Raw genomic sequence first — 11,997 nt, 5'->3', positions numbered from 1 at the left:
TTCATCAAATAAGTATCAATGAAGCTAAAATAAAAGTATCAATTAACCTAAGATATGATTTTAGAAACTTACTCCCTTTTAGATTCAGTTTTGCTTTCTGAATCTGTCAGAACAAGCTTGCTTGATTTGCTTTGTTTTTTTGCACCCTTCTTCAGTTGTTTTCTTTTCACTGTTGGAGTTTTTTTCATTTCTTTTTCTCTGCAACACATGCAAACACATCGAATTTATACCGGAGAATAATATCACAACTGTAATTTACTTAACAAGCACACACAAACAATTTTCAGCAAAGAAAAGACAAACTAAACCAGATGAACATTATACAATCACAGAAATGAACCGAAAATTATCAATTCCCAAACTTGCTATTTTTTAGATTCGCTTGTGCTCTCTGAATCCGTCGGCACAGGCTTCCGTTTTTTGCTTTCTTTTTTAACCACCTTCTGTGGTTATTTTCTTTTCTTTGTCCTTGTTTCATCAAGTTCTTCTTCTTCTCTGCAATACATAAGAACAAGCGTATAAGAACAATTTTAACCAAATACAAGCGAAACGAAACCAAATGAATATCAAACTTACTAGCTTTCCGATTCACTTGTTCCTTCTGAATCCGTGGGACTGCTTTCAAATTCACTTGTTGTTTTCAAATCCGCAGAACAATCTTTTATTTTTTCACCAGCCTCTGTTGTCTTGTTCTTTTGGCTGGTGGTGTTTTCACGGATTCAGATTCGGATTCGGATTAAGAAAAACGGTCTTCTTCTGAAGATGAATCCATAACAACAATCTTCTTTTTTTTCTTTCTTCCGCTTTCCCTTCTCATCCCCCTTCAGAAAAAAATGTTTTCTTTTGTCTTTTCCTCCCTTAATTGTGCTCTGTACAGAAGTCCCTAAAACACAAGCTTATTTAGTTAGCAGAGTATTTTAGAAGCATCTGAACCAAAATTTCAAGGGAAATTTTTGTTTAATTTACCATTATATCAGTTGCTTCCTGAGAAATCCAGTTGAGCATCATCTTCCGTGTCTAGCGGGCCACCCACGGTGGCCCGAGAGCATCAGCTGCATCCAAGCGAGGGAAGTTGGATTCATGGAAATAAATCAGCATCGAAATAAACACACAGCCGTCAACGGACTGTTTCTTTCCCTTTCTCTTGTTTTCAATCCTCTTCCTCAAGAAGCTCAGGACATGAATTGCCGAATCCCACTGTCAGATGTTGTCCACACGAAGGGCAGCGGTTTATGGATTGGGGAGGCTGTGCTTATCGTCGTTGGCAGCAAGAAGCATTTCTGACGAAAACGATAAAAGCCCTCCGGAATTTCTACCGGTTCTCCTCCCTTTCAACACTCGTATCGAGGACAAATTTTGTCAAAAATGCCAACGTAACACATTTGAAGCAGTCAATTATCTGCTTGTCTGCCTCATTCAGACTACCGTACTCAACTTTTTCAGGAAAACGATCCCCTACAATATTTTAACCAGTCATAGGCTTAGTTTTATTTTTGTACACAAATGAAGCGAAAATAAAGCAAGCAATGAATCAAAATAAGCGCAAGGTGGAAAGTATATTACTGTCGTGATTTATGTCCAGCGCAAGTGCTACCTTGTCAGGTGTTATATATATTTTCCTATGGAGAGTGTTCAGGCATCTGTTATAGTCATCGTAGCAATCAATCAACTCTCTCAAGAGGCTGTGGGAGACGTTCATTTCTGGGACATGTGCCAATGCACCGAATCCCATTTCTTCAATAATATTTTTCTTTTCCTGACTCATTGCCTTGAACACGGTTGCTATTGCCTTTGTCTAGCATCTGCAATCGTGAGTTTTCTGCAAGGTTTCGAAACAGGTCATGATATATTTATAATACAAAATAGAGTTTATTCGAATGAAAGCGATAAATATATTTAATGTGTACATATGCTTACGTTATAGCGTGGTTCTCCTTCTTTCTTACCATTGTCTTCTTCATTTTTGCTGTAAGGACAAAAAAATTTGGTCAATACTTCACTCAATATACCGACAAGCACAAGCATGCATATTTTAATCAAGTGAATGAAAATGTCCAAGCCCACTGAACCGAACTCCCTTGATGTACTGAATAAAATTTGATAAACATTGAAACAGCTAGAAAAGCATTTCTGCATGCAAAAGAACCTAACTGAACACACTAACAATCAAGTGAATCAAAATTAGCAACTCCATTAAACTGAACACCATTCATGTTTTGAATAAAATGTGATAAAAATTCAATCATCAAGAAAATCATTTTTGCATGCAAAAAGAGCCAACTGAAGACATTAATAATCAAGTGAATGAAAATGATCAATTCCGCTGAACCGAACACCATTCATATTTTGAATAAAAGGTGATAAACATTCACTGGATTGAACACCATTCATGTTTTGAATAAAATGTGATAAACATTCAATCATCAAGAAAATCATTTCTGCATGCAAAAGGACCCAACTGAAGACACTGACAATCAAGTGAATGAAAATGATCAACTCCACTGAACCAAACACCATTCATATTTTGAATAAAAGGTGATAAACATTCAATTATCAAGAAAAATATTTCTGCATGCAAAATAACCCAACTGAACACACTAACAATCAAGTGAATAAAAATTACCAACTCCACTGAACTAAAATTCATTCATGTTCTGAATAAAACTCGATAAACATTCAATCATCAAGAAAAATATTTCTGCATGCAAAAGGACCCTACTTAACACACTAACAATCAAGTGAATGAAAATGGCCAATTCTACTGAACTAAACACCATTCATGTTTTGAATAAAATATGATAAACATTCAATCAACAAGAAAAATATTTCTGCATACCAAAGGACCCAACTGAAGACACTAACAATCAAGTGAATGAAAATGATCAGCTCCACTGAACCGAACACCATTCATGTTCTGAATAAAACTCGATAAATATTCAATCATCAAGAAAAATATTTCTGCATGCAAAAGGACACAACTGAACACTTAACAATCAAATGAATGAAAATGACCAACTCAACTGAACCGAACACCATTCATGTTCTTAATAAAATATGATAAACATTCAATCAGCAAGAAAAGTATTTTTCTGCATACAAAAGAACTCAAGTAAATACGCTAACAATCAAGTGAATCAAAATGACCAACTTCACTGAACTGAATGTAAATAATAACACATTTCCATTCCTATGTCCTAGTTATGCAAAAAAAAAAAAAAAATCAGAATAAGTTGATCTACTAAACGAAGCAACTCAATCCAGTAAACTTAAAATGCAACTAGGAGAAACGCGAGATTGCAAGATTTTAAATGAACAGTAGTTTTTGTCATACCTTTCGTAGTATCTGTTCTTGTTTTCGTTTGTTTTTTCTTATTTCTTTCGAAATCTTCTCGCGATTCCTGAGTAGAACCAGTTTCGACAGAGAAAACAATCGAGCTTTGAGTGATTTTGAGAGAGATTCGAAGTTCTCCAGTAATGATTTCAAGGTTAAAGAAAGAACGTTGTTTCATATTCAAGGCGCGAATGAATGTTAACGTTTCGGAAGTTTGGGGCGCGTGGAATTCACGTTTTATTTAATTAGATTGGACTTTTTTAGTATTGGATCAACTTGAATGGACTTGGATGAAAAATTACATGAATGTATAGCCTAACAGTTAAAAAATTTATTAATTTTATTGTATCTTAACAAAATATTATCATCAAGTCTATAATAACTAGATGTAAAAATAAATATTTTTTTAAAAAAAATAATCGTGCTTTCAAAACCATGTTCATCTACCCAAGATCCCTTTCTAACGTGAGAAGCCACCATCTGATAATTCCCCGCAAGAGTAAGAGTTGCTCTTATATCTCCACGGCGCCTTTTACCTTTTTGCCAAACCGAAAATTCAAAAAGTTTGACGTCAACCCCCATGTGTACACTCTTCAACTTCACATGTTTCGTTTCAAGTAGGCAACTCCATTCTGCCACTTCATAGCAGTATGGAGCTTCTATTGTTCAACTTTCCCGTATCAGCCCCTTTCCACATTTGGCAGTAGTCACTTTCATATGCCAATTCCACATACTCCCCTTTTCTCTCTTGCCTGATTTCTCTGCCGTTTTGTCAACGCATCTTCGTTTCTTTCTTTCTTTCTCCTCCCCTTCTTTTCATCATCATCTTCCTCCGAAAACTGGTTCTGGTGTCAGTTTTGGGTCATTTGATGGAGCCCCAAATGGATGAGAAAATAGATATTGAACTGACCGAGATGAGGAAATCTGTTGAGAAGCATGGCTCTACTGCAGAGGTAGTTCTTCCGGTCCTGCTCGAAGTAAACTAGTAGTCAGGACCGCTTAGACCAGTCACTTGAATGTTTGAGACTAATTAGGAATTTTTGAACTGTCCAGGGCGTTTTGTTTTATCTTTACTCTTCTTGAATGCACTTGCTATGTGTTCCAAATTCCACTATATCTACTCTATGATTATGATTATTATTGTGATCTGTTTCTTTCTTTCAGGGGTATAGTGACACCACGCTGATGAGGTTCTTGATTGCTCGCTCAATGGATGAGGATAAAGCTGCAAAGATGTTTGTGCAATGGCGGAAATGGAGGACAGCCATGGTTCCTAATGGATCCATTCCAGAATCCGAAGTTCCAGATGAGTTGGAAGCTAGAAAGATCTATTTGCAGGGCTTGTCTCATGGTAAATACCCTGTCATGATTGTCCTCACAAGAAACCATTTCCCTGCCAAGGATCAGATCCAGTTCAAAAGTAATAATTCACTACCTCACTTATTCAAATTGCAGTACTTGTTCATCATGGTTGTTACTTATTTATTTTTTTTAATGTCTTGATTTTTTTCCTCTCTCTTAAAGTTATTATCACTTAGTTATTGTGTGGTCCTCGAACTTTTGATTCTTTAATTGTTAGTTCCATGGTTCACTTTCATGGGGGAATATTCGCCAAGAAAGAGTTTCCAAGTTATTTGGGTTCACTTTCTTTGACTTTTTCTTTTGATATATGTGGATCAAACTTCATTATTCTGTTAGCTTAAAGCCAAATTCGGTTAAGGTCAATTGCGTTCACAAATTACATTATCTTAATGGTTTCCTTAGTGTTTTCTTTATTTCTTTTTCTTCATCTTATTTGTGTTCTTTTCATTTTATAAAATCATTATTAAAATTGAAAATTAGATGCTTTTACTTGGCATATTATGAATTCAAAGAACAAGAAAAAGATAGCTATACCCAGAAGTTAAAAAGAGCCATGCTTTTTTGGGATTAAGCTATTCTAAAGTGAGAAAGTTGATAAACTGAGAAAGTAAGAACCTAATCACCCTTAAATTAATAAAATAGTGGAACTTAGACGTAATATAAATTATAAATTTAATGGTAATTAATTCCTTACTTTATCACTTTACTAATTTCCTCACTTTAAAATATTTTTTTTCGTAAGTTTGTAATTATTACCATCTGATGAGAGTTACTGAAATTGACTTTGCTAATGTAGAACGTGATCCAGGAACATGTAGTTAGCTACTTTAATCAATGGCTCAAACTTTTGTTCTTGAAGGTAGGTAATAATAAATTAATCATTTATATATGTGGGGGCCCTGAAGGTTGGTTAGGAAGATATCTTTTCCATCTACCGTTTGATCTTTCTCTCGTCTCAATTAAATTCTCATCTCCTAAACCAGCTCCCAAATAATGAAGCCACAAAAAGAAAAAGAAGAAAAGTAAACGTTTAAACTTGAATGATTTGGAGCCACTGCCAAGGTAAAATTTTATAGGACATATTTTTGGGAAGGAGAGTTTTTGAGAGAAAGGAAAAGGAAAGTAAAATTTTCATTTAAAATAAACATATCCTCTAATTTAGGAAATTTTTAACTTGAAAGGAATAAGATAATAAATTATCTTGAAACCCCCTTTCTTAAACAATTACTTGATATTGACATTAGCAAACTGATTACTGTTCTGTTTACTGTTTCAGAATTTGTTGTATATCTTCTGGACAAGACAATTGCAAGGTACACTCTAATTTTACTACTGCCATGATGCTTTTACCTATGGTAAAGCAACTAGTTTTCCATTGATACAAAACATGGTATGGTACAGGTTTTCTAACTCATAATTCATGCAATGGATACTTTGTCGCCATTGTAAGTAGGCTAATGCTAATTTATGTTCCCAAACTTATGGTCTTGCAACAACTTACATCCTACTTTTCGATTTTTATTTTATTTTATTTTATGTTCCTCAAAACAACTCTCAGAAATTCCACATTTCTCAGAAACTTTGCATGATCAACAAGTAACTAAGTTAGTCTCTTCTGCATTTTCTTGATTCTATTTAACTCATCTCACTGATATCCTACATTCAAGGACTTCGACTATTGTTTTGTTTGGAGGTGTCATGTAAATCTTACTTTTTCTTCTTGATATCCTCTCCTAACAGAGAGTGGTTTAACTGTGGGAAAATATATTTGGATATCTAGGTTTTAGGTGATTTCTTTTTTACCACACATAGGATTACACTTTCGTCACCTGGTTACCCCCTAGTTTCTTTAAGTATTTTTAACATCCTTTATCTGATATAATATACAAATGCAAGAACATGATATTTTTTCTGTTTGGAGGATTCCTTTACCTCTTTTGTGCTTTCTCACTCCCTTCTAATGATTCTTTTTAATCAATGGAACAAATAATAATCCATCTGCAGGAACTTTCTCTTGTTTTAGGATTACCCTCAATAGTTTCTCTTGTTTTATATAAACTGATGATTGTTACTCTGTTCCGTTTGGTTTAAACATGATAAATGACTATTCAGAGGCATAAACATAGAAAATGAAGAATTTTTACATTGCTTATGCTTGTTGCATGTTATATACCAATAAAAATGGATGTCGAAAATATCGTGTAATTATTTGGCTTTACAACAGGCCATAAAGGTTTATGTTATGTAACCTCAGTCCCTCATATATGTAGGGGAGAAAAATAGAAGTAAGGGTATTTTGGTGAAAAGATTTGTAACGAAATCTGCAAAACTGGTAGAATAGTGATGTGTGGCCATTTGGTTAGAGGAGAGAGGAGAGAGAATTAGATTTTACATAAGAGGAGAATTAGAGGTGTTTATCTCGAAAATTAAACTGGACATAACTGAAAGGAGAGTAGTAGCCTCTGAATAGTACTTATATATATCCTCCTTTTCTTCATATTCCTTACACTTTCTAATACATCTTTTATTCTATCTTTTTCTATTCTCTACTATATTCTTCTGCTCCATTCTCTCTTTCATGTAAAACTGAGAAATTAATAGTTATTTCTTTTTGTCTTCAGTGGTTTCAAAGGAAGGGAGATAGGTAACGAAAAGTTGATTGGGATTCTTGATCTGCAGAATATTTCATATAAAAACGTAGATGCACGTGCATTAATCACTGGATTTCAGTTTTTACAGGTAAGCTTTATCTTTTTCTGTGAAACTTTCATGCATGTAAATATTTGCCAACCCCTCAAGAAAAAAAAAAAAAAAAAGCCAACCTATGACATCATTTTCTTGATTATGAATTTTTTTTTGGGTAAAGTAAAAAAAATGTTACTTAAAATTTCATATTGCTAATAAAAATAACATCGAAGGATACAAATGAGAAACAAATTCTCGAAAGATTTAAAATTGTGACAAGATGTCTAGTGATCAAATTTTACTCCAAGTCTTTGTATGCACCTTAAAATACTTATTCAAATGTTCTCACAAAAATTCAGATAAAACGCGCAAGTCATTTGCCAAATATAAAATTCAGTCTACCACTTATAAAAGGAAAAAGATATTTTTTCGTTATTTTTGTCACGTTTTTTAAATTTTCAGGAACTTATTTGTCGTTTGTATCTTTTAGAATTATTTTGAACTTTCAACTATTTTAGTAATTTATCCTTTTCTTTAAGAAAATTTTTGCTTGTGGGGTTACCATTCAGCTCATGTCATGCCTGAATCTATATCAACATTTCTTTGGATTAGTAAAGACATGGATTGATAGGTTTAAGAAAATGTTTTTTCTTTTTATTTTTAATATTTTTTTATTTTATTTTTGTGGAGAAAAGAAACAAAAATAATGAAAAACAATGAAATTCTATTTTCTTTCTTATTTTCTATTTCCAACTTTTTATTTTTTTTTTCACAAAAAATAACAAAAATAAATTAAATAAAAATACAATCAAACGACAGACCCTTATATTCTCATTTCATTTTAACGGTTTTTGGTTAAATTTCAGGCTTATTACCCTGAACGATTGTACAAGTGCTACCTCTTACATATGCCGTGGTTTTTTGTTAGCGTTTGGAGACTAGTTTCTCGCTTTCTCGAGAAGGCAACACTAGAAAAGGTACATATTTAATTATATGTGTGTTGGGTTTAAAATTAATACGACTGAACAGTAGCAATTCATTTGCTTCATGCCACTTAGATTCAGAACCCATCAATATGGATTTTATTTTCACTGATAAATTAGGAATTACGGGCTTATCATGAATTTGATATGTAAAATATTAACTTAGACAATCATGTATTATATCTGGAGTGAGTTGTACTGGAAAACCAAGAAAAAATCTTTAACTATAAAATGTTAAATAAAAATTTGAAAGTTATCTAACGATTGAAATGTTAGGTTTTAAGGAAGTTCTTTTTTATATACTTTAAAGATGTGTCACAGAAGTTAGAAAGTCATAATCAAATAAACCTATTACCTATGTCAAAGAAGAAAAGTTATTCTTTATTTAATTTCAAAATAGAATATTCTTTAGTATTATGATTATTGCACAGAAATTGATCATGAAGTAATTAAATGCAGATAGCCCTAGCTATTTATGCAACTAGTTCATCTATGAAATGAATTACCCTTTTATTTTATTTCCCTTTATAACAACCCCCTTGTTGTGTGTTCGTATGTTGAGAGAAAGAGGGAGGGGGGGGATGTGTGTTTGTTTTTGAGGTAACGAGAGAATGGAATTGAAAAGAGTGAGAGACTGAGTGTTAGAGATATAAATATTCATGTGCCTTTTTTTATCGGCTTAAGCTTTTGGTAAAAGTAGTTTCATGGCATAGTATTAGAGCATTATTACCTAAGTCTAAAGTTCGATCCTTGTTGAACCCAAAAGAAAGAATTTAGCACAAGACCAATAACAAAAAAGAAAGCCTATGCAAAAATTTACGCAAACTCCAAAGAGGCTCTTGTGTGAGGAGACGTGTTAGAGATATAACCATTCAGGTGTCTTTTCTTATAAGTTTAAGTTTTTGAGAGAAATTGTTTCATAACAGAAAGAACGAGGGGATGATAGAATATGAGAGGGAGGAAACGTGAGAAATAGTGAGAGAAGAAAGGTAGAGGTAGAGGTTTAGGAGAGTAAGATGGAAATGGTTTCTTGGTGGTGATAGCTGTGTCATGTTTGTGTGGAAAATATTTCACAATTTGCGAAACTTGTGGCTGACGTAAAATTTCCTTCTAGTCATTATTTCGTATTTGTTGGCGTGCTTAAATTTTAGTTTTATCTCCAACTATTTTTTTTCTTTGGTCAAGTTACATTAGGGGAGACTCGAATCTGAGACCTCCTATTTGAGAAGGGAGACATATGCCGTTTGAGTTATAGCTCATTGGCTAAAAATACCAGTGTCTAAGCTTCTCTAGCTTATGATTTTTTTTTGGGTATCTACAACAACAACAACATGTCATGGGGATTCAACTATATTTTTATGTTGGTTGTCGAAGACCTAATACAACCCTCCTCCTTTATCCGGGCTTGAGACCGTTTATGTACCGCAAGTGTAACATAGGCGGAGTTTTTTGGGTATCTACAAATGAAAGAAAAAAGGGAAAAAAAAAAGTCAAGTTAATTGGCCGGATTCCTATCAAAGCATATGAAATGATAAAGCTCATTCCAAAGTTGGAGCCATTCCACATACTCCTTCGCAATTGAAACCGCATGTTTAGCCATAAGATCAGCTGCATGATTGGCTAATCTTTGAATTAAGGTGATATTAGTCTTCCAATTCCAAACAATCTGTCTCAAAAAGAACATCGTGAAAGCCACATTCCCAAGCAAGGATTAAACCTCTCCAAATAGCATGAAGCTCAGCCTGGAGAACACTAGCGTTTTCTAGTTTCCCAGAGCAATCTTTCACCTAACACCCATCAGAGTTGCGTATAAGGCAACCGAAACTAGCTGTTCCACTAAGAGGATTTTGACTAGCATCACAATTCACTTTCACCGAGTTTATAGAAGGGGGGACCTAGGAAAACAAAGCTGAAGGAGGAAATAAAGAAATGTGCATATTAAAAATAGTATGCATCTCCTTAGCTGAGCTCCGAATCATACTAACCACTATTATCACACCAGCCATCATTAGGGTTGAAGAGATCATTGTTTCTATCCCTCTAAATCCACCAAAGAGTTGAATAGAACAAAAAAGTATTTCTCTGATTTGAATCCCGCATCAGTCAGGTCTTCAAACTAGGACAAGCAGTATATATTTCCAAAAAATTAAATTATAAATTGCAAGAATTTTTACCTCGCGCTGGTTACATCCTTGAGTATATATTCCAAAGTTTGATGATGAATCTGATAAAAAATAGGCTTCATTGATAAATAAACTGAACCATTTTAAACTTAGTGTTGCATAAGGAAAGAATATTTATTATTGGTTTGTATATATTAGTTTGTTTTGGAGTAATTAATTGCTAATAATATATATGATATGATAATGATACATTTGTTTACAAGCTTCCACAGTAAGCTTTTTACTCATATGAAGAGCAAGGCTTTCTAGCTGCTAACCAATTTTGTTGGACTACTTATCTATGAATCTAACATAAATTTTGTTATTATTAGCTTCACGTTCATGGGCTTTGCATGTTTAATGCAGATTGTAATCGTTAGCAATGATAATGAGGAAAGGGCATTTATAAGAGAGGTCGGTGAAGACGTTCTTCCTGAAGAATATGGTGGGAAAGCAAAACTTGTAGCTATCCAAGATTTTCAATTGACGCCGCCATCGGAAGATGGACCAGCAAGTTCATTATAAGAGATTCTATGTATCATATTCATAATCATATCTCATAAGAGAATTGTAGGTTTATGGAGAATGTACTTTTAACCATTGGATTGAATTGGATGGTTTAGGGTGTGGTTGATTTGCGTTTTCATTTTCTAGTTTCATTTTCAGTGTTTTCTGTTTTCTGAATTTTGAAAAAGAAAAAGTAAAAACAATGAAAACAATAAAATTCTGTTTTCACATCCTGTTTTCACTTTTTCTTTAACATAATCTAAAAAATAGAAAATACTGAAAATAAAACAGAAAATAAAAATGCATACTAAATACACCCTTAAATTCCCAAAAGTATCTCCATGGAATAATTGCAACTTAGCATAAGATCTGTCCACTCAATTGCACAATTCAAAAGAAGGTAGTAATTCCTAATGACAAGGAAAAATGCATGTAACAAGCATGCCCTGTATTTTGTGTTTTGAACACTAAAAGGGGATGTTTCTGGAAATGACAGAAAACTTGCCTTGCTTAAAAATTCATAAATTGCTTGTCTAACCACATCTCACCGGTTAGATTGAGACTCTCAAGATATTACATCCAATTAAGAAATTTTTCTTGCATTTAGTGCGACGATAAATGGATCATATCTATCATAGCATTCACAATAGGATAAGACAATATTGTGATAGGTTTTTACTAAAAAAGCAATTCATGCAACTGGGGAGTGGTTGCCTAAAAAAATTAGTGGTTAGTATCCTTAGTTTTTGTAAATATATTAACATATATAGCAGATAAATATTGGCTAAAAAGTTTATGTCTAAATTTTGAGACTATATTAGACAGGATTTTCATAAATCGGATACAATGAGAAAAGATTTTTGGACTTTCTCGTTAGAGTGATTCCTTCTCAAATTAAGAAAAACAAACAATTCAAAAATAGTGAAGATTCTGATAAAGAGCCTAAATCTAGAATCACAAGCATTAC

General features: G+C 33.4%; 1 protein-coding gene across 1 annotated transcript; it reads left to right on the top strand.

Annotated features, from left to right (window-relative positions):
* Positions 1 to 3,766: 3,766 nt before the first annotated feature.
* LOC112750595 (sec14 cytosolic factor) lies at positions 3,767 to 11,547 on the top strand. Its single transcript, XM_025799390.3, has 6 exons — positions 3,767 to 4,284; positions 4,496 to 4,751; positions 5,970 to 6,006; positions 7,315 to 7,432; positions 8,245 to 8,355; positions 10,890 to 11,547. Exons 1-6 carry the CDS (start codon positions 4,201 to 4,203, stop codon positions 11,046 to 11,048), a joined length of 765 nt encoding a protein of 254 aa, XP_025655175.1. The 5' UTR covers positions 3,767 to 4,200; the 3' UTR covers positions 11,049 to 11,547.
* The last annotated feature ends 450 nt before the right edge of the window (positions 11,548 to 11,997 follow it).

Source organism: Arachis hypogaea, chromosome 15 (assembly GCF_003086295.3).
Source record: "Arachis hypogaea cultivar Tifrunner chromosome 15, arahy.Tifrunner.gnm2.J5K5, whole genome shotgun sequence".
NCBI classification, from domain to species: Eukaryota; Viridiplantae; Streptophyta; class Magnoliopsida; order Fabales; family Fabaceae; genus Arachis; species Arachis hypogaea.
This window is presented reverse-complemented; position numbering and strand designations above follow the sequence as displayed.

Bases quoted from the DNA above. Each gene is read 5' to 3' on its own strand.
- LOC112750595 (XM_025799390.3), top strand. From the start codon at position 4,201: ATGGAGCCCCAAATGGATGAGAAAATAGATATTGAACTGACCGAGATG. The intron at 4,285-4,495 runs GTAGTTCTTCCG...TCTTTCTTTCAG, and splicing joins AGCATGGCTCTACTGCAGAG to GGGTATAGTGACACCACGCT. The intron at 6,007-7,314 runs GTACACTCTAAT...TTTTGTCTTCAG, and splicing joins CTGGACAAGACAATTGCAAG to TGGTTTCAAAGGAAGGGAGA.